Source organism: Spea bombifrons, chromosome 4 (assembly GCF_027358695.1).
Source record: "Spea bombifrons isolate aSpeBom1 chromosome 4, aSpeBom1.2.pri, whole genome shotgun sequence".
Lineage (NCBI taxonomy): Eukaryota > Metazoa > Chordata > Amphibia > Anura > Pelobatidae > Spea > Spea bombifrons.
Window position 1 is genome coordinate 44,668,362 of NC_071090.1, and position 23,131 is coordinate 44,691,492.

Consider the following 23,131-nt stretch of genomic DNA (forward strand, 5'->3'; position numbering starts at 1 on the left):
GATTATTTGATGATCTTTAGGCCTGGTAACTTGGTTGTGTTATTTTGATAGTAAAAAAAATGGCTTAATGCGATGCAATGAAAATTTCAATTTATTAATAATTTATATAAGAATACAGTAATAACATAGTAATTATAAAACATAAAAAAATATATCAGCTGTCACTCCATACTTTTGCTTGGCAAACAATATTTATTGGATGCCCAGAGGTTTGCTCGCTAGATGTGGCTTTGTGCACTAAGATTTGTGCTCAAGTAGCTTAATGGCAAATATGAATTTAAAGTGTGATCTAGGTTTTAGAACAGCTCATTGAATCTGGAACATAGCATCTACACTACGACTCTGAAACAATGTTGGCAAGACCGTCATGTTGTACAGGAGGACCAAGTTCTTCTAGTTGTTTTTGTTGTTCACTTTCCAATTCATCCAGTCGCTTGCGAATCAAGGACAAGTCTCTTTGATGCTGCTCCTCCTAGTAAGGCATAAAAATGAACGTTACATTTCATACAATAAATAACGATTTAATATAACTTAGATCAAAGCTTCACAAATCTCAGAAGCCATGGCACCTAATTTTGTGTGATATTTTATTGTGATCTCCATGGGTGTGCAACTTTCTGAGCTAAACTATCCTAATTCCCGATTCCCATTTTGCGTACAGAGAGTCAAACTGTAGAAGAGTGCTGTATGAAACTGCAATCATATAACTTTTTTGCTGCTTTTGCTCTAGACCTTCACTAGCACACGCTTGTATACATTATCAATAATTAAGAATCATAAATTTAGGCATGGTAGTGTGAAGTACACACATTTTATTGAAACAGCCTGTGTGGAAAGGCCTGATTTCTTGCAAAGTAAAGGGGTCAGTCAAAAAAACATTAATAATTTAAGCATGGTCCAACAGGGCTGAGGGGTTGAAAGTGAGGGGATATACACTAAAACCGTCTGTACCCTGTTGTAGACTCTGTTCTCTGCGTGTGTATATCCAATAAATAAATGGGACACAAACATTAATAGATGTCTCATTTAGAAAGACAACCCACAGTTTATGTATCAAATTCCTTCAAATGTGGTGGATGTTACTGCTAGAATTCTCTAGAAACGTAGAGATGCATATTTACTGCTATAATTTAACCTGTGGACACCTTTGTACAAAGTGGTGAGTGACTGTATGGCTCATGATAGGAAAGTGTGCTTTAAGATCTATAAAATCTAAACACGTAGAACTTCCTGTAAGAGTTTATAAAAGTCGGATAATCTGCTGCCTCCTAGCAGACTTTTTGCACTTCTCCAGTAGTTTACCTGGATACTGTGGGTAGGAAAGTCTGCTCCAAGTAGTGCTGAAGATGTCATTCCCGATACTGGTATATTGGGATCTAACATTAAACTTCGAAATTCGTTGTGTCTGCGTTGCAGATCCTTCAGCTGTTTCTTAAGTCTCCCATATTCTTCACGAGGAACATTTTGCCTAATAGTAGCAAGAAAATTTTACATCTTTAAGAAATGGCCAGTAAGGGTTTGGTGTAAATACATAGATAGATAGATAGATAGATAGATAGATAGATAGATAGATATAGATAGATAGATAGATAGATAGATAGATAGATAGATAGATAGATAGATAGATAGATAGATAGATAGATAGATAGATAGATAGATAGATATATCTATGCTACGATTGTTCCAAATATGAACATGAAAAGCACACTTCAAACATCTGGAAAACAACTTTGCCCATTGCCACAAGGCATTACCTATCAGCGACTAACACATGCCACAAGCAGTAGAAAATAGAGTTAAATTGAATGCTTACTGATTTAATAGGTTGATTTTTGCCTCAAGTTCTTCTTTTGTTGCCTCTAAAAGTTCAATTTTTTCTTCATATTGTCTGCACCTTCTTTCATTTATGGCTTTTCGCTGTGGGAGTAAAAAGTGAATGCACTGAAAATAAAAATGACCTGTCCGTCTAAGAACATTATATCGTTTATCAGTGGTATAAAGCGTAAACTGAAACAATTCTACTTCCTTGCATGCTCGTTAATTGCCAAGACAAGTGTAACCAGTGCAATTACTACTAGGCAAATACAGCACAAAACCTAACCAAAGTGACATTTCTTAAAAAAAACGGCACACTAGAAATATTCATGTATTAACCAAAAAAAAATGTAGTTACATTTTCTTCTCAAATGCCATTATTACAATTATCGCATAAATTGTTACCTTCTTCTGGGCGAAAGAAGCTCTCTGCAGTTTTTCCTTCAGGTGATTATACTTTTCTTGCAACTGAGAAAGTTTGTCTTGTAGATTGTGCTTTTCCTCTAGCCAATCTATACGGTTCTCCTCTAATTCTCTGCAAAATTTCAAAAATGTGTTTCTGAACTAAATTGTATCTTCAGACTCAAAAAATAACCAAATGTATTAAAAACACAGGATAGTTAGACACTAACAAGTAAAACAAGAATAAAGTGTAATTTGGTGATTATATAGTTTGAATACTGTAAACCATGGACAATTACTATGTTACATATTACAAATTTGGAGAAAGCAAAACAAAAAACAATACAGGAACAAAAAGAAATCTGTCTTCTAATAATACGCAGGACTCCTTATTACAAATTATTTTATTTATAACTATAAAAAGTTGTTATATTACTTTTCATAGCTTTCTTTTTGTTCATTTAGTTTGAAAGGGACTTTGGCAGTGAACCATTTTAATATTTTTTTATTATATACACAAGGCACACCTTATTATAATCAGCACCAGAATTTCAAGAGCAAAAAGCTTACAGAAACTTAAACAACCACCTATGTGGCTATGTTTAGCAAACAAGTCATGAGCAATTTATCAGCCAGCCAAAAAAATAGTTAGAAGAGTTTGATGACCCCATTGGTTATACACCCCATTGTCAGGTGTCCCAATACGTTTGTCCATATAGTGTATAAAACATGTTAACTCTTCAAAATAGGAGCATTGTCATATTTTTTCCCCATCTATCAGATAACACTATGTTAGGGCCATAAAATGTGTTCTTTATATACGGTTAGCTGGGGGATACACATATTGTGAGCATATACCTTGTTAACACACACACACAGAAACGATCATGCCAATCCGCTAGTGTATGTTTAAACTTTATATTTGTCAATTCAAAACTATATATATATTATATATTCACATGGCCAAACAAAAGAATAGCAATAAGGAAACTTTTTTGTCAAATACTTTTCTGCTTCTTTCTGGACCCTTTCTGCGTGGCCCCTGGTGTTTCGAATCTCCTGCCTTAAAGAATCCACCGTTTCCCGGAGCTTTTCATTAGCTCGCAGCAGGTTATTTTCAGACTCAGAAACAGAACTTATTTGTATTTTCAAGTCATTCATTTCCTGTAATGTGAAAGAAAAACTTATAACCCATGGTTCTATGGACCAGCTAGCAGGGACACCTTCCATGAATCATTCAGTACAGTTATGGGCAATGTACATGTTTTACCAACTATTTGTACCACCTAAAGCCAAAATGAAGGGAGCACAAGGTCTGCTCCAGAGCTCCGTGCCAATGTCAGTGATTGATGCAGAGTGCCGAGGTGTGATGAGGTATAGGCAGATGTCAGAAGAGAAAGAGAGATGTGAGTTTGTTTCGGCATGCATTTGCAAGGGCAGTTTACATAGATCCGCCATAGCATTATGCACACCTGCCTAATACTGTGTAGGTCCCTTTGAGGACAAAATATTCACTTGCTGACTAATATATCCCACCTGCTGACAGGTGCCATAATAATAACAAGATTATCAGTGTTGTTCACTTCACCTGTAAGTGGTCATAATGTTATGGCTGATCGGTGTATGTGTGGTATTTTGACATCTATCCATTATTGTTTCAGTTTTAGACACACGGGGAACAGAGTGATTCACTCAAACATTTTTAACCCAAGGAGACTAGTTAGTATTTAGTAGTTTTGAATAAAATGACAGTGTCGTTCATTAAATCTAACACATGTGAAAATGTCTGCCATGAACCATGTCCGTGCCTCATAACCATACAGATGGAATGGGAAGATGTGTGAGGGCCAATACAAGTCCAGCAAAGCCATCTACAAACACATAAAATCCCTCCTGTTATGGTTCGATTACCTATCATGAACTGGTATCAGTAGCCCAGTTGCTTAAACCCACTCCAGTGTAAGCGAGTGAGTTCCTTCCTTGGATCAAGAGTATGTAAATATGTGTTATCGCTAGTTTCATGACATCAGATCATCAGTAACCTGGATGTAGAGAAACTAGCTAGGAGGCTATACATTGGATTTGGATGAAATATGTTAAGCAGCAGATCTTTCATTTGCCCATTTCAGCAGCCATCTTAACTTTAAGTTTTTAGGATCCGATGGTTTCTGTGACCTTCCCTTTGGTGGAAAATGTTTTTGCAGCATTTGTGAGGACTGTGGCAGAAATCTAATTGATATGCTAGCTGTGCCACAAATCTTAGCTTCCCTGAGGTAAACCATTCCCTTATTCTTAACCCCTTCATGACAATGGCCGATTTTATTTTTTTGTACCCTTTGTGACAATGGCCGTTTTAACCCCTTAACGTCCAAAACACAAAACAACCAATTGACGTGCCTGGCACGTAATTTTATTAAACAAGCTTAATGGGGCAATAAAAGTACCGTTTTGCTATTTCAAAACCATTTTTTCCAAATCTGGTAATTCTTCCCCCACATGTTATTTCAGGTATCTTTGAAGCAGGCCAGTGAAATTTACCCCATTAAACCATATATTTTTATACCCCAGGGTATTTCAAATGCTACTATTTTAACCCTTTCCACTCTCTGTCAAACCTTTTGCATTTCTTTCCCCCAGCCCCCCCCCCCCAATCTCCTGAGCACAGAGATACCACTCATGCATGGGTTTGCCTGGCTGTTTGGGGCAAAAGGGCCACATTTGGGGCATGCACATTTTTCAATGTTGAACTCTGACATTTGGTGATTTGCCCATGCTCTATTTGGTACATCTTTGAGCCTGGCCAATTCAATGGCAATCGTTAATCACGTCCTAAACTCTTAAACGGGCGTCCACCGCTATACACGTTGACACGGCCCCTGATGCCGATCTCGTTGTTGCTGATTGCTTTGACATCAAGGCATTACAGCAACACTGTTTGGGTGCAGAAATCAAACGTAGATCGATTTCTACACCCGTTTAAAGCCATGAAGGTCCCGGCACATCAATTGTCACTAACTGGATGTTTGTGCACAACATGCCCAGACAGTCAATTGTCATCAAGGTGGTTAAATAAAAGAATCCCTACACAATAACACTGATCGAAGGAAAAAAAACAACATGTACATGTAAATTTAATAAATTAAGTTCTGCTGCAAGTCAATTAAGTTCTGCTACCCTTTCATTTTAGCTAACACGCTGTGAGTCTTACTTTTTATGGTTCTAATAGTAATCTTGTAAAACAAGGTATACCTGTTTAAGTTCTTCTTGGTCACATTTTTCTTTTTGCAGCTGCTCAATTAAAACTATTTGTTGTTGAATATTTGACCTGAAAATTAAATGAAATGTTTATTTATATTTCTAGGTATAATATATGTTAATATATGCCTATTTGCTGTCAATTTTACCTCAGATTCTGAAGTTCCCTTTTAGCGGACTCCTCCGCGTTTCGAGCAACGCGTATATTTTCTTCAAGATGACTAATTTCAGACTGCCATTTTTCATCTTGTTCCGCTTTGTATTTCTCAATTTCTGCAATTCGGTTTTCCAACTCCAATCTAAATAAGCACATAAATGCTGCAGCGTTTGTGTGTGTAATTATATATAGCAAATCTTGTGGAATAATTAAATGTGAGGGTCACACAAACAAACAAGCTGTGCAATGCCAGGCAAACAATGTTTAATAAAGGGGGGGGCACACAAACAAATAGCAAGATGTCCAAAAGAATACATTTGCTCACAAACCTTTCATCCTGGAGTGCTCCAACTTGCTGAAAGCCGGCTTCTTTGGCAGCCTGAACTTTGCGTACTAACTCTCGCTCTTTTTCAGCCAATAATTCTTTATGACGTTCCAACGTCGCTTTTAAGATTGTATTTTCAGTTCCCACTGCTGCAAAATTAACATTTACAGAAATTAGCACAGATTAGAAGAAAGGCAGGATGTTTGCTTTATATTATATATAAAAATCAACATCCGCATACAGCACACAGTCAGAATTTAAAAAATTATATACCATCTAACTGATTTTGGATCTTGTCCCGATCTCTCTCCGCTTCATTCTTTGATTTTGCCGCTTCTAGTTTAATGTTATCAGTTTCAATTTTGTGGGACTGTTTAAGCTCATCAACCTGTTTAGAAAATTACCAGTTAGGTCAAAGGCAATATTACTTTTTCGAGACTGAATATTTAAAAATACGCAGTTGTTTTTGTAGCCGTACATGTCTTCCTTCCAAAACTGCCAAGGAAAACCCCTTGAACATTGAATGCATGAACAAAAAGGAAGCTCATGCAACTCTATATACTAATACTTTATTGAAAATACATGTGTTTCATACAGGTATGAGAATTAGAAATTGGGAATTAAGATAGTTCCCCTAAGTGATTTGCCCCTATTAAGACTTTCCCATTTAATATATGCTTGTCTGTAGGATGCTCTTTGCAAAGTGGTCAACCTGGGTGCTAACTTTTGGTTTTGGCATCAAGAAAGAAATACCTAAAATGTTTCCGCATACAAGGATAGTGGGCAATGCTCTTGAAACAGACTTGATACATACCTTGCTAGCTAGATTGGTAACCTCACGCTCTGCCTTGTGTAGCTTGGTTGTGAGAGCTATATTTTGTTCTGCTGCCAGGTGCAGCTCTTTCTCTAAACGCTCCTTCTGCAGTTTCAATGACTGCTTTTCAGACTAGAGAGATTGAACATTCATCATTAAGCAGTAAAACATGCATGGATCTAAAGTAAACAGAAACGACTGCAGATTACAGTCATTTGTAATATCTGAATGTATATCGATTCCACTTTGCATGCAGTTTGTAGAGTCTGAGTCATTTTCTTGAAAGACAAATTCACCTGGGAACATATTAAAAAACTTTGTGCAAGGTTTCAAAGATTTGAAGTCAGGTTCAAATACCCAGAAAAAGAGTGGTAATAGAGGCTTTACACTTGGATAAAGCTTAAGAAAGCCCATCACAAGTAGTATAAAAATAATGTAAAAAACATTCAGGATGGGACTGGACGACAACTTCATGGGACAAATTGTTATTTAGAGTCAAAATCTATGTTTCTATTTTTTAAACACTAAAGAAGTTTTATTAATAAATTTAAAAAAAAAAAAAAAAAAAGTGTTGCCTCTTCTGTGCCCTTTTTCATAAACAGATCAGTGTGTATATAAATGTCTTTACCTCCAGAGACCTCATTGATGCCTGCGTGTCAATCATCTGTTGAGCCTGTGTCCTTTGAACACTTTCTGCCTGGGTAGCATGATGTTCTTTCTCTGCTCGCAACTCTTTCACCTCAGCTTCTAAATCTTTTAATTTTTGACATAGATGGGCTTTGTCCCTGAGGAGGACTTCCACACGACTGCTGTCTCTTTTGGGATCAACAGTCATCATTTGATTATACAGCTCTTCTTTATCCCTTTCTAGCTCCGAGATCTACAAAAGTAAATAAATGTCTATTGGTGTTACTAACACAGGTGCCTTCCAACCTCCTCCACAGGAACCATCTGTACCCATTACTAGCATTGTGCTACAATGGCAGTTGCAGCCATTGTAATAATAAGCATTGTAATAGACGATTGCCTGTGAAAGAAACAGTATTTGTGCAGTACCTCTGTTTCATATTTCAACTTTTGCTCTTCTGACATGCGTGTACGCTGATCCAATTCATGTTGAAAATGTGATTTCAAAAGAGTGTATTCATATCGGAGTTTGTTGTAATCTCCTTTATACCTTTCAACATCCTACATGAAAGAAAAAAAATAGCACAGGTTATTATGCTCCTTTAATATAAAACACATTCAAATATATATGTACACACATACAACGTTCCATTTATAAATGAAACAGTGAAGAACAACTCAACTAAATCAACTAGAGAAAAACACACTCAACTGGCTCAACTTGAATAGAGGTCTACATCTGAGCCCAAAAACTCTTTTGGACCTCTAAAATATTCCTTATGTTTGCAGGAAAGCTCAGCTCAGTTCATGTCACATACCCTTTTAACGTATATGTAGTTACAAAGCTAAACAAAAGCTGGGAGTTTTTTTTTTTTTGCTACATGCATAAGTTTTATACAGTCAAGGATTTCAGTTCATAACAGCACGAAGGGTTAAGTACAATTCAATATTAATAGTATGTGATGCCTGGTCCTGCATACACACACATACATGTGTTTACTAACAGCAGTGTCCTCTAGTACAGGTATGCAAGGATAAATATATAACCGCTGGCACTCACGTCTTCCAGTTTTTGTAATTGTTCCTTCATTGGAGCTTCTATATCTTTTTGAATCTGTATTTTCATATGTTCTATTTTCTGAGGGGAAGGTACCTATAATTCAAAGATATTTTCAAAGACATTGTTAGAAAGCCTACCCAAAACAACAATAATAATAATAATCATAATAATAATAATAATAATAATAGAGAAATGCCAGGCCAAACATTTTAAAACAAAAAAACAATTTATAAAATCCAATCAGTAATTAAATTTTCACTTCCATAATTATTTTATCCACTGCCTCCAAAAAGATTTACATTGCTTGTAGACTGCATCAGACAGATATATTTTAGAAATGTAATTTTCCTTCTTTGGTTTCATGGCACATCGTGATGGCTCAGAAGGTATATATATATATATATATATATATATATATATATATATATATATATATATACACACACACACACATTGTATAAAAGGAATAATTAACACAGCTTTAAATAACAACATTTCTTTGTAAAGTACACTCACATCTAGCCCATCTATTTATTTCCACATACCTGTAGTTTAAGCTCTTCCACTTCTGTTGTTTTCTTTACTAGTTCTTCCCGCAGCTCTGTGAACAGTAGCTGGAATTTCTCAATTGTATGCTGCTTCTCAGCTAAATCTCGCTTGTATTCCTGTTGTGATCTTGCATGGTGATTCTGCAATCTACCAAGAAATTACACAGGATCACACTCAACCTTTAACCTACTAACAAGAGAAATGGGTCAAGAAACAACTGAACACCCAACAAAACAATCAGGTCAGAAAGGGATAAAGTGGCAAACTCTTATTGAGGCCTACAGAAAATGTCTATGAAATGATCTGGAAATCAAAGAGAAACTTAAATGTACCGTATATTTTCTTCCTTTAAAGTTAGGTAGTGGGTCTTGTAAATCCCACATCTCTTTCTTTCATCTTCCATAAGTTCCAGTAGCTCCGCGTCTTCGGAAGAGACACCAGCGCTTCCACTGATTTGAGGGAGCATGATCTTTCCTTATTAATGTGCAACCTTAACAAAGCACAGAACAATGATCATTCAGAAGCTGCAGGTGTATGTCTTCAGCCCTCTAAGGATGATATTGTGCATGTCTCCTGAGACAAGTGGGAAGCGCTAAAAAAAAAATATTAGAAAAACAAGTCGATCAAGTTACATCATTATTTAATGGGGATTCGTAGACAGATAATTGAGGTACGCATGTGCTGAAAAATAAAATATGCTAAAATTACTTAGATTAGGAAAAATCTTTGTGGCTCACATACTGATAAAAGAGGTTTCTCATGGATGTATATATATATATATATATATATATATATATATATATATAAATAATATACACACACACACACACACCCCCCACCCAATACAAACTTGCTGCTGTACACATGGGAGCAGATATCTCCACCCTCAGCATGTTACAGCCAGGCCAGGAGCGTCCTGTCCCCATGGCAACGGAGGCACTCTCAGCTCACCCACATATGCCCTTCTAACTAGAGTACAACTCAAGCTTATCTGTGTAAAATGCCCTGTCAGCAAAGCTACCTGCACAGCACAAACCCAATAAATCCATTATCTTCAGAACCTCAAAGTGATGCAGCTCAACACGTTATAATGACACGTTATAACCACCAACATCATACAGGACTCTTCAGCTACTGCTGTATTTTTACTTTATTACAGAGAATTCATTCCTACTTCGGTCTTGGGGTGATTAGCAGCCGATGATATTTCAGAAGCTATCGGCATTCATATAACGCTCTAACATATGCCACACCAACAAACCATTATCCCGCCTCTGCCCAAAGTGTGGCACCAACAGCATACAAAACCGTTCGCTCTCACGGCACTCGGGTTACTCACCGGTAATATCATATAATAAACCGACGTAACTACAAAACACCAATAATTCGCTGGCTCTCCTACCACTCAACCGTCACATATTATTTAAAAATGGCGCTCTAGCTCCTCCCCGGTCTGAGATTCAGCTCTGACCACGCCCCTATTTTTGACGCACAACGCTGTCGCCCGGCGGCTTCGAGACAGTGTGGCTGCTGGCTTGGGCGTTGAAAGGGAAGCCCGCGCTACATTCTGTAATGTGTGTTTCTCTCAGGAACATGGACGAATGTATAGCAGGAAGCTCTGTGGCTATAGGTTGGGCGCTGCTCCATGACGGCAGTAGGGGTTGGTGTGTGTGTGTATTGGAGCAGAGCGCGCGCACACAGTAGCTCATCATAATGGGGTGAAGGGATAAAGTTGTACCGTGTTAACCCGTTATGGACCGGATTGTGTGTTTTTTTTTTTTTTTGTGGTGTTTGTGTTTAGCTTTAATTTTCATCGCTCTCATTTAGTGTACCCACTCAAATTATTATTATTTTTTCAGGACGGGAAGGGCTTTGTTTCCATATCATTATTTTGATCAGATCTGATTAACTATAAAAAAAAACCTCTCTCTAAAATATTTGAAAAATCTTTTACTCATCTACAATAACCTACTACATAGATTCTAAGATTTGTCCTGAATTTATAAATACCCATTTTTTTCTGCAAGTTATAGGGCACCCCATTTCCCCATTGTAAACTTGAGAGCAGAGCCCTCTCTACCTAATGTATCCATTTGTATTCTAGTCTCGTCATTCCCCTTTGTTGGCAATATATTAAATAAAAGGTAATAATTGTAAATAGACCCCAACGAATATAGTGTATTTGATTTATAATCGCACCAACAATTACAATTTTCACAGCACTTCATACAATACAATATAGTGCTGAAATTGTTTAAAGCCTCTCAGCAGTTTCAGAGTAGAAACCATGGTGGCAGTAGTGCACCAGAGATTTTGTGAAAAACAAGCTGAATATAATTGTTTTGCTTTTTTTTTTTTTTAATTTTAATTAACCACAAGGTGTATATATCATTTTGTATAACACTCCTCACACAGAAAGCTTTTTAAGCACAGGCACTCCCTCTATAGCTTTCTTTTTGTTGTGGACGCCGGGTCTTGCAGCAAGCACCGGCAACAGTTGTTAGAAGCACAAGCAAAGAGACATGGAGGTGTCAAATGTTTCACCACCCAGGCCTTTCTCATGTGGGCGCTCCATTCATCTATCATTGGATTCATGTAGTGTACAGAGTAACAATTATAATTTATCCCACCTGGCTATCGAGAAAACTTTTAACCCCTTAAGGGCAATGGGCGGTTCGTAAACCCATTGAAAACAATGCATTTTGAGCCCGTACATGTACGGGCTTTGTCATTACGGGGTTAAACTCAATATTTGCATAAGAGTGTGTTTACTAGACTTGTGGTTGATGGAGAAGGCAGTTGTAATATTACTGTGAGCAGGGCTGGTACAAGGATTTTTGTCATCCTAGGCAAAAGCTTATTTGGCCGCCCCCTTGGCTCTGCTCCTTGTATATCGCCCTAGAGCAGACCTGGGCAAAGCACGGCCCGCGGGCCACATCCGGCCCGCTGAATAGCTCGGACCGGCCCGCAAAGAGTGTCCTGGTGACTCACCAATGAGTCCGGTGTCCCCCCCGCCCCGGTCACTTACCTTAAACTCCTGTGTTGGAAGCGTTTGTCTCGGGTGCCGGCGCTTTACGCTGGGCGCCGGCATATGACGTCAGACGCCGGCGATCAGCAGTGAAGCGCCGGCACCCGAGACAAACGCCTCACGCTTCCAACACAGGAGTTTAAGGTAAGTGACTGGGGCGGGGGGGGAGATCCTGAGAAGGGGGGGTTAGGGAGTTAGAGGGGAGATACTGAGAAGGGGGGGTTAGGGAGTTAGAGGGGAGATACTGAGAAGGGGGGTTAGGGAGGGAGGTCTTACTGTGTGTGTGTGTCTTACTGTGTGTGTGTGTATCTTACTGTGTCTGTGTGTGTCTCACTGTGTCTGTGTGTGTCTCACTGTGTCTGTGTGTGTCTTACTGTGTCTGTGTGTGTCTTACTGTGTCTGTGTGTGTCTCACTGTCTGTGTGTGTCTCACTGTGTCTGTGTGTGTCTCACTGTGTCTGTGTGTGTCTTACTGTGTCTGTGTGTGTCTCACTGTGTCTGTGTGTATCTTACTGTTTCTGTGTGTGTCTCACTGTGTCTGTGTGTCTCACTGTGTCTGTGTGTGTCTTACTGTGTCTGTGTGTGTCTTACTGTGTCTGTGTGTGTCTTACTGTGTCTGTGTGTGTCTCACTGTGTCTGTGTGTATCTTACTGTGTCTGTGTGTGTCTCACTGTGTCTGTGTGTGTCTTACTGTGTCTGTGTGTGTCTTACTGTGTCTGTGTGTGTCTCACTGTGTCTGTGTGTGTCTTACTGTGTCTGTGTGTGTCTTACTGCGTGTGTCTTACTGTGTTCATAGCTTATTCAGTTATTGTAATAAATATTTTAGCCCATTTTTTAGCTCAAAATATTTTTTCCTTTTTTTTCTCCTCTAAAATCTAGGTGCGTCTTATCAGCAGGTGCGTCTTATAGAGCGAAAAATACGGTATGCACTCCGAAGCCTTGTTCATTTTGTTCACTTCTGTGCTGTGCTAATAGTTATTCAGGCCTTACTTATTCAAGCACCTCTACCAATGACGTAGGCTTGAATAACTTTATTAAACAGCACATAAGTTAACAAAATGGACAAGGCTTCGGAGTTTGTAGTTTGTAGAGGTCTGGCCCTCTAAAACCATTCCAATTTCGCATGTGGCCCCATGGGAAAATTAATTGCCCACCCCTGCCCTAGAGGGTGGCATCATGTGTGCACATCATATATATATATATATATATATATATATATATATATATATATATAGATATATATATATAGATATATGCCCCTCCCAACATTGATGGCACCTTCATTGCAGGCATAGATTAGAGATTGCACACCCCAAAGGCCACCCATATTGCACACATAGGGCTTGTCCAGAACCCAGATTGCAGGTATAAGACTTGCCCTAGCACCAAGATTGCATCAACAGAACTGCTCAGGACTGAGATCTCCTCTCATATCTCCCTTCTCTTTAGTCCCTTATTGCTGCTCTTTACATCCACCCTTTTCCCTATCTCTCACCTTTCTGTTTCTCCCTCCCCTTTTCTCTGCCCTCTGCTTTCTCATTAGCTCTCCTCTTTTTCTTCATCTCATCTATCCCATTTATGTTTCTCTCCTCCAATCTCTCTTTATCTCTGCCTTTTCTCATGAATTCCTTCTCCCCATCTCTCCCCTTTGTCCACATCTCTTGTCCTTCTCATTATTTTGTGGCACACATATAAGCACTTGTGACTAACACACATGCACACACGTCGTGTGACCCTGCCTCCTCCCTCTCACACCTCAGTCTATCACAGGGGAGCAACTTCCCCATTGCACCCCCCCCCCACACCCCAATGTGCTGCGCCAAACTAGGACATCATATGTGGCATTGGCAGAATCACAAAGGAGTAGTGGGTGCTGATTGGAGGGGGATCCACAATCTCCCCAACTGGCCCTGCTCATCCAGCAGGTCTGCGCGTGGGCACCTCCAATACAGCAGACTGGAACGCCCCTGCAGTCAACTGAATCCAGGGTGTGGTGAAACCATACATGTTTCTGAACAAATACTTTGCTTGTGTGAACGGGTACCTTATCTGCTTATTAGGTTAGATGTAATCTTGGTGGTGTACCAGGTTGATGGCATTCAAGCATATAGTTTACTAAAGCACAAGAAATTGTGCTCCCGAGTTTCATCTCCATGGAGGTCTATGTGAAATTTTTTTTTTTTTTGGTTAAAGTGAATAAAGGACATTTTAACCTCCTTTGCTTACTATCAGCTTAAAAGTGTAGGCAATGGCATATACAGACATGTCATTACTAGGGCCTGAGAGACAATCTATGGTTAGCACATTAATGTATACTCTTGTGAACACTTGTTCAGTCATCCAGTAAGGTTTCTGGTAACTATTGGACTATGACAGATGCTAAATGATTTGTGAGTAAGCACTTAATATTGTCCAATAGCAATTTCTCAAAATTTCACACTGCTCTACGATGGTTAAATGCTATTCCCATAAGGAAACAGGCTTAGAATAGATCTCAGAAACTCCTAGCAACAACTGTAAAACAGATGTTTTCAAATTATATTTTGCTGTGTACTTATGCACACAAAAAATGGCATTGAATAACAAGTCATCCCATCCTGATGCCACTTAATTACTTTTGGCATGTTTTTTTCACTCTTTGTTTTTGGATAACAGCCGTCATGTGTAGACAAGACAAAAAAGCCTACCTTGTGTCACGTATGATTGTATACATCGCTTGCTATTATATAAAGTGAGTGCATCAAAGTGCTCTATATAGCTAAGACATAAAATGTATATAAACAAAGTATGTTTACCGATCAGCCATAACATTATGACCACTGACAGGTGAAGAGAATAACACTGATAATCTTTTCATGGCACCTGTCAGTGAGTGGGCTATATTAGGCAGCAAGGGAACATTTTGTCCTCAAGGTTGATGTGTTAGAAGCAGGGAAAATGGGCAAACATAAGGATCTGAGTGATTTTGACCAAAGTACCAAATCTTGCAGCTCTTGTGGGGTGTTCCTGGTCTGCAGCGGTCAGTACCTATCAAAAGTCATCCAAGGAAGGAAAAGCAGTGAACTGGTGACAGGGTCATGGGGGGCCAAGGCTCATTGATACACGTGGGGGGTGAAGGCTGGCCCCCTGTGGTCAAATCCAACAGACGAGCTACTGTTCAAATTGCTGAAAGGTAATTCTGGGTCTGATAGAAAGGTGTCAGAACACACAGTGCATCGCCGTTTGTTGCCTGTGGGGCTACATAGCAGCAGACCAGTCGGGGTGCCCATGCTTACCTCTGTCCACTCCTGAAAGGGCCCACAATGGGGCGTGTGCATAAGATCTGGACCACGGAGCAAAGGAAGAAGATGACCTGGTTTGATGAATCAGTTTCTTTTACATCACTTGGATGGCCAGATGCATATGTGACGCTTACATGGAGAACATACGGCACCAGGATGCATCCATGGAGGCTCCACCTCACAACTTACAGGACTTAAAGGAGCTGCTGCTATAGTCTTGGTGCCAGATACCACAGCACACCTTCAAAGGTCTAGTGGAGTCCATGCTCAATGGGTCAGAGCTGTTTTGGCAACAAAATGGGGACCCACACAATATTAGGCAGGTGGTCATAATGCTATGGCTGGTCAGTGTATAATTTAAATGTAAATAAAGCAGGTTGTTCTAAATGTGTTACTCAGTTACACAAACAGCTATGGAAAGGTCAGAAAGTCTTGGAAAAGCCTTACCCTCCAACCATGACTCAAATCAAAGCTAAGGTTTGCACATTGTTATCTTAAACATTTGAGGGGGAAAAACTAAACCAATGCTTCCCGCTTTCTCTCCCCAACAGTATATGTGCTGGCAGTGTCCATAAACACGTATATTATACACATCTCATAGGCGTTCTGCACAGTCAGTGCTTACACATATTAGCGCTTCGTAGGGTAAGCACAGCTGTAGTATCTGTTATGTAGGCCAAGGTCATGATAGAATAGTATAACCTTACACCCTTCTCTATGGAAACATGGCAGCTATCTAGAACTGCAGTTTATGTTGTGTCATGAATCCAACAAACCAGCAGAACAGGCAACTATAAAAATGTTTATTTTTAACATTTCTCATTTCACTGCTGGTATCCAGGTGCCCCATAATGCCAACATTCACCATCTGACAGGAAAGTCAGCCCTTTTCATAATATTTAAATAACATACACAACACATATGCATAATGAGCACAATTTATGTTTACACAGATTATACAATAAAGTAGTTCTGCATTTCTGCAGCAGATTACCAGGCAGATATAGAAAAAGTCTACTTTATACTACACCTGAAGATCGGACCAGCAGGTGGGTAGCATTCACAAGTCAAGGAATTTCCAAAAATAGTTATTTTAACAAAGTGGTTTGTGGTACTTACATTTTCAATCTTGTTTGATATATACATATATTTTATATACATGTTTCCACACCTTTTGATTTTTGTTACTAGCAACCTTGCACTCAAGTGCTTGGTGATTTAATTTTTTAAGCAAAAAATATATATAACATTGCAAAATACAGAAAAAAATACAATATCTTATTTTGCATAAAAAGCTCTAAATGACATATAAGCTCTATTTTCACAGCATTGAAATGTGCAATTAGTGGTTTTGAAGAAGATAAAAAGGTGCAAGTTTAATTATGTGTATATTTTGTTCTTTTTCTTTCAAGTGACCGGACGTGATTCTTTCAGCATCTGAGCACAATGCAACTTAAATTAGTTGCAATGGTTTTATGGTCTGAAAGAATCATTTGTAAACATAAAAGAAGTACATAGCCGACACATTGATGTAAGATGTACAATGGTAGTACTTGGGGGGGGGGGGGTAGTGGATTTGATCATTTCGTTTTTAATGTTCCACAAAAATAAAATAGGCTGTGAAACAATGAAATTGTGACAAATGCTTATTAAACATATGCTGAAGATTAAATGCATGGTGAAGGATAGCCATGTCTTAATTTTAGAGGTCAGTGAAGACTCCCTTACTTCACAAAAGACTTCATGGATTTATATAGACTTACGCACACTGCTAGTATGTTTGCCCTAGCAGACCAGTACAGGCATTAGAAGAGGAAGGAACTGGTTAATATTTTAGCGGACACAGAATGCAGTGCACAGTAAAGGTAGGCAGACCCATTAAATATTTAGGACAAAAAACATGGGGCACGACTACTTCTTCACAGTAAACGGCTTTGATCCAATCTAGTTTGCAAAATGATTGCATTTTGCTACTAGAACCAAATTACAGTTGTATATGTATTAAGTCCTCCTGACCTTGGAGGCTTTTCAGAAATATAATATGTATCTCAGTTTGACAAGAGCAAGGCGTGGGCAATTATATACTTTTTTCCCCTTATATACTTGTTTAACCCCTTAATGACAAAGCCTGTAAATGTAGGGCTCAAAATACATTGTTTTCAATTGGTTTAGGGACCTCCCATTGTCCTTAAGGGGTTAAAAAAAATTTGGGCAACACAAAAACTTGAGGTTATGTGCCATTTTCATAAAGGAATTCTGAGTGTATAAATTTGGAGCCATTACTAGAAATATATATTTTTTCTCAATTTTTTGATTGCTTCAAAACATGTTGCTCCATATTTGCTCAAGTTTAGTGGTAATATATACAAATCAGTGTGTTTTAGAAACGGCATTATATTATTAACAAGTGTTTTGGTAAAACCGAACAATATAACGACATGTGTCTAGTATAAACAAAGGTTTATTGTGTTTTGTTCTTCTCTTCTTGCTTAACTACATTCTCAACATTAGGTTTTTGAAACAGAATGTATCTTTTTTTTTTAAATTTTTTGGGGCCTCAGCAGTTCATTGAGCTAAAAATAAATTGCAGCCACAAGACATTGCATTAAATATAACTCTGAAAAAAGGGAAAGCGTCCTTATTAATGTGTCACGGATGAGAACAAACAGGGCTACAATGCATGGGTTAAAATGCTGTCAAAGCTAGACGAGCAAAGTGTTTTCTTTTATAATTAGCAGAATTAGGAGAAATATGGCTGAAGCACACAACAGATGGGTACTACTTGCTGCAAAACATATTTTCAGTAAAACGTGTTTGATGTATGTTGGCACATAACTGCATTGTGTAGCTTTTCCTACTGAATCAAAACAAAAAATATAGATGTTCAGTTCAAATGAACCTTTTTGTTCATCACAAGAAATCTGGGAGTGGAAAGTTGTTCCTCCGTAATTTCTCGGAGCTAAATATACATGGTGTTATTAACCACACTGTTTAATAGCATATGCTTCCTATACTCATTCAACTGCTTACCAACGCAGTGTAATAAAACATAATGCGACAGTTTCACCAATGCATATAACTAAGTATTTTGCACATGAGTTAACATATAAGACTTAAAAGACAGAACTAAATCTTCTACCATGCAGCACAGTTTGCAATGGGCTGCACATTTGTCTGGGACAGAGTTCAAAGCCAACATAACACAAAGGTCCTGGACTCAACTGGATTGCACAAAGGGGTCAGCTTTGTAAGATTTAATAGAACATAATAAAGCTTTGGTTGACTAGACCCATGGCAGGTGAAGCTACAGCACCCGTGGATCAACTCCCACAATGGTTGTGAGAGATCAATTTCTTGATTTACAGATAACCCACCTTTTATAGAATCCTGTAACATTCCATGCCTTACAATAAGAAATCTAGTTATGTGGCTTTAAGGCAACATAAAAGGTGAGCATGCCAGAACACATGACCAACTCCAACAGTCTACCAAGAAACTGAGCGGGGAGTAGATTTCCTGACAAATTCTGGTCAATATGAGGCTTCTTTTTCAGTTTGTGACATGTCGAACGTACGGATCCAAAGGTTGCAGAGCTTATTTCGGCATTACAATGCGTTCAATGGCACATGCTATGTGGTCCCAGTTCTTACAGAGTATCGCTAGCAAAGTCACTGCAAAGAATGTGCAGGCTATATGAAAGCGGCTTTTCATCATCGGTGCTGTGAACTTTGCAATGGTGGAAACACAAACCAGGACAACAGTAATTAAGGCAAGTACTATGTTTATGCATTTCCCCAGGAGTACTTTGGCATTCACGGTTTCAGACTGTACTGCAAGTTGTTCTTGCTGGTGAAGCTCCAGTTTAGAGACTCGAGTTTGACAGGACTCCAAGGCTTCCTGTAAAAAAACAACAATGTATAGATATTAAAATGTATAAGATTTAAAGCAAAAGTGTTTTGTTCCTTTAACTATTGCAGTTTTCTCCCCTGTAGTGTTTTGTTCTGAAATACTCAGAATTGCCTGGGTATTCCCCTTTCCATTGGGAACATGTTCACCTGTTGAAAGCTGGTGTTCCACAAGCATGCGCAGGTTGTATTTTATAGCCCAACTCTGCGTAAAACTAGTTATCCCCACTGTCTGTACACACAGCCTGGACAAGAAGCAGCTGCTGGGAAGTTAAATGCATATCTTGGAAGAAGGGAATCAGTGAAATATATATATAATTACACACAGATGCATTCACTGTCCATTTTCTAGTGTATATAATTGAAACTGTCTTTTACCTCCCTGTCCCCTCCACAATGAATAATACTGTTTACTTTTTCAAACATATATAAACGGACATATGACGAGAAGTGGAACTAGGTTATTCAAGTTTCATGGTGTACAAGAACTAATTAGCAACTCTTCATTTCTACTTATGCACATTAACTTGATTACAAGACTATCAAGGCTCCCGAAGCAATTATAATCTCCTGTACCGATTATTTATGCTTGTAACTTTTTCTTGTGTTTATGCTAGTGGATGTATCCATTTGAGTTTGCAAAATATGTAATAATGCGTGTTATACAGTATGTGTCAAATAATCTCGAATTATTATTTCAAAGTCTTTCATAGGGCATTATTTTTGCTTCTTACATACATGTTAAATTTCATATTTGAATTTTAGTATGTTGAGTACTATAAATCTTATTTTTGATGCTTAAATATAAAGAACAAGATAAAAACAACATGAGGATCACACAAATGATTTATAGCAAACAGCTAGATGAATACATTTTGGGTCTGCTTCAACACAGACTATTTTACGTCATATACTGCTGTGGATTATCCACCATGTTTTTTTTAAATCTCATTCTCAAAAAAGTTAAGCTACTTTTGTAATTGTGTTAATTATGTCTAATAATAAAACAAGTATTAGCACAAATCTCAAGTTAAGTTTCATGGTCCTTTCATCTTTAAGGCAAGATTCTAGCAATGCAGTTTCCATGGAAACACAGGCAATGTTACATTTTCATCATGTATCCCCTGTTTCTTTTAAAATTAATCTACACACAGATTTGAGATTTTGGGTATTACTTCCCACTAATCTCCTGCCATCAGAATTTTACAGTTCTATTCCCGCACAGCTTCTCAGCTGATCTTGACAAAATAATGATTAGATTTATTGTACTGCAAAGAGATATACATGACAAGTTCTTGGCAATCATGCTGTCGGTTCCAGTAAGAAATGTGTAGAAGCAGCACGCTCACAGGGTGAGAAGAAAATGCAACAATGGGAAGTTTAAATCATAATAATTGAATATGCAATCCCATTTAACAGTAGCCATACCAAAACACATCTGTTATACTGAAAATTCACCTATATGTGTCTGTGTTATGTTATCGCATCCTTAATTTGTGGGTGAGATGTGCCGGTAGTTTATCTTCAAGGAAACTGGAACTAGTCTACAGCTTTCTTACATATAAAATAGGGCTGAAACAACTAATCGATAAAATCGATAATAATCGATAATGAAAATCGTTGTCAACGAATTTCATCATCGATTAATCGGATCGATTTTTATTGATTATAAAAAGAGGTTTTTTCAGAGCAAATGCTCTGAAAAACTCCTCTCCTTATATAATCCGATCTCAAACAGAGATCGGATTATAACACCGGAATCCAGATCCCCCGCAACGCTGCAGGAGACCTGGATTCCTCTCACTGTCGGCCGGTCTCTCACTTCCGTCTCTCTCCCCCTCCCATCTGCCTCCTCCCCCCTCCCATACATCACTCTGCCTCTCTACCCGGCACCGTTACTGACATGCACTTTCACTGCAGCTTCATAGAAGCCTCAGTGTGAGTGAAGGTGAGTAACGGAGTCTGTCTGTGCGATGCTGACCCCCCCCCCCGGCTGACAGAGAATCATCCTCTCTGCATCGCACAGACAGACTCCGTTACTGCCCTTCACTTACACTGTGGCTTCTATGAAGCTGCAATGAAAGTGCCTTCAGTAACGGAGCCGGGTAGAGAGGCAGAGCGGTGTATGGGAGGGGGGAGGAGTCAGAGGGGTGTATGGGAGCCACCCTCCAATACACCACTCGGGCTCCTCCCCCTCTCATACGCCACTCTGCCTCTCTACCCGGCTCCCTGGTGTCTTGTCAGAAACGGAGGTTCACAGGAGGCAGAGTGAAGTATGGGAGGGGGGAGGAGGCAAAGTGATGTATGGGAGGGGGAGGAGCCAACGTGATGTATGGGAGGGGAGGAGCCAGAGTGGTGTATGGGAGGAGGCAGAGTGGAGTATGGGAGGGGGAGGAGCCAAAGTGATGTATGGGAGGGGAGGAGGCAGAGTGGTATATGGGAGGGGGAGGAGGCAAAGTGATGTATGGGAGGGGAGGAGGCAGAGTGGTGTATGGGAGGGGGGAGGAGGCAGAGTGGAGTATGAGAGGGGGGAGGAGCCAGAGTGGTGTATGGGAGGGGGAGGAGCCAGAGTGGTGTATGGGAGGGGAGGAACCAGAGTGGTGTATGGGAGGGGGAGGAGCCAGAGTGGTGTATGGGAGGGGGAGGAGCCAGAGTGGTGTATGGGTGAGTTATAGTGGTGTATGGGGGGTATTATGAATTTTTAGGGCATATAGGGGGTATAAGGCATATGGATATTAGGCATATCAGGGGGGCATAAACATATCTGGGGGTAAAAGGTATATCAGGGGGCTCAGTGGCATATAGGGGGTATCAGGGGGGCATAAAACAAATCTGGGGCTAAAAGGTATATCGGGGGCTCAGTTGCATATCACTGGCATATAAGGAGTATAAGGCATATCAGGGGGCACAGTGGAATCTGGCATATAAGAGGTATAAGGCATATATGGGGGCAGAGTGGCAAGCTGGGGGTCAGATGTGCATAACTGGGGGCAGTTTGGTAAATAAAAAAAATTAAACAAGGCTTTTTTCTCAGTTTTTATTAAATATGAAAAATAGTTAACATATGAATTAATATTTACTAATAACTTTGTATTAAAACCTAGTTTGAGAAGCACTGTGTTTGGGTTCTTGTAGCTTGTATTATTATGTCAGTAAAATAAGAAGGTGAATAGAGAGAGGCCATTGCAATAAAGAGATGAAAGTGTAAATTGTACGTTTTTTATTGCAATTTTTCTTCAATTTAAAATAATGTATTTTTTTATCCGATTAATCGATTAATCGACAAAATAATCGGCCAACTAATCGATTATTAAAATAATCGTTAGTTGCAGCCCTAATATAAAAAGGTATTTATATACGAATAAATACATGTCCTACAAATTCCCACACTACACTAGTTATGAACTTTTAATAGAGAACAGAATTTCATGCTTTCCTACTGTATGAAAATCAAAATACATAAAAGGGTCATCGCTACATGGGAACTTAGCCTGGAACAATGGCAAAGAATCAGAGGAAGATCTAACTGAACTCTCCAAAGTAAAAAAACATGCAAGTCCATGGAACCCGGAGGGATACACCTAAAGTTATTAAAAGAGCTTTAAAGTGTTAGCAGACTTAATAATCAGTCTCTATTACCGGGCACAGTTCCAGAAAACGTGAGGTCTGCAGTTGCCGTACAACTTCACAAAAAAAGGTAGACTCAGCCAACTATAAGTCTTAAGTTGTTGGATAATAAATGGAAACAAAGCTAAAGAACAGGATTGTTACATACCTGGATGTAAATGCAAGACCAGAAAACAGCATAGGTCAATTAACTTCATTAAGTTGGGATAGCTGAATGGCTAAGACAATGCTTCAGTAATATTAGACAAAAGTTTGTAGTTAATGGTGTATATTCAGAATGGAGTGTG

At 38.9% G+C, this 23,131-nt stretch overlaps 2 protein-coding genes across 3 annotated transcripts in view; both read right to left on the reverse strand.

Moving 5' to 3' along the window:
• Positions 1–225: 225 nt before the first annotated feature.
• Positions 226–10,436, reverse strand: CEP83 (centrosomal protein 83). Of its 2 annotated transcripts, none has more exons than XM_053462674.1 (16): positions 10,344–10,436; positions 9,337–9,494; positions 9,001–9,151; positions 8,456–8,548; positions 7,825–7,956; positions 7,397–7,648; positions 6,769–6,900; positions 6,228–6,342; positions 5,959–6,103; positions 5,622–5,771; positions 5,467–5,542; positions 3,224–3,381; positions 2,221–2,350; positions 1,814–1,917; positions 1,303–1,468; positions 226–472 (listed from the first exon to the last, which is right to left on the reverse strand). In XM_053462674.1, the coding sequence occupies exons 2-16, from the start codon at positions 9,468–9,470 to the stop codon at positions 335–337; spliced, it is 2,076 nt and encodes a 691-aa protein (XP_053318649.1). In that variant the 5' UTR covers positions 9,471–9,494; positions 10,344–10,436; the 3' UTR covers positions 226–334. The 2 variants fall into 2 exon arrangements, with proteins under 2 accessions (XP_053318649.1, XP_053318650.1); XM_053462675.1 differs by having other exon boundaries at positions 9,337–9,596.
• Positions 10,437–18,534: 8,098 nt separating this feature from the next.
• Positions 18,535–23,131, reverse strand: part of TMCC3 (transmembrane and coiled-coil domain family 3) — a 32,766-nt gene continuing 28,169 nt past the window's right edge. Inside the window, exon 4 of the mRNA XM_053465579.1 lies at positions 18,535–19,209. Coding sequence (XP_053321554.1) covers positions 18,907–19,209 — 303 coding nt within the window. The 3' untranslated portion in view covers positions 18,535–18,906. The remainder of the gene's footprint in view (positions 19,210–23,131) is intronic.

Bases quoted from the DNA above. Each gene is read 5' to 3' on its own strand.
- CEP83 (XM_053462674.1), bottom strand. From the start codon at position 9,470: ATGCTCCCTCAAATCAGTGGAAGCGCTGGTGTCTCTTCCGAAGACGCG. The intron at 6,104-6,227 runs GTATATAATTTT...TTAATTTTGCAG, and splicing joins GATCCAAAATCAGTTAGATG to CAGTGGGAACTGAAAATACA. The intron at 1,469-1,813 runs GTAAGCATTCAA...TGCTACTATTAG, and splicing joins AAAATCAACCTATTAAATCA to GCAAAATGTTCCTCGTGAAG.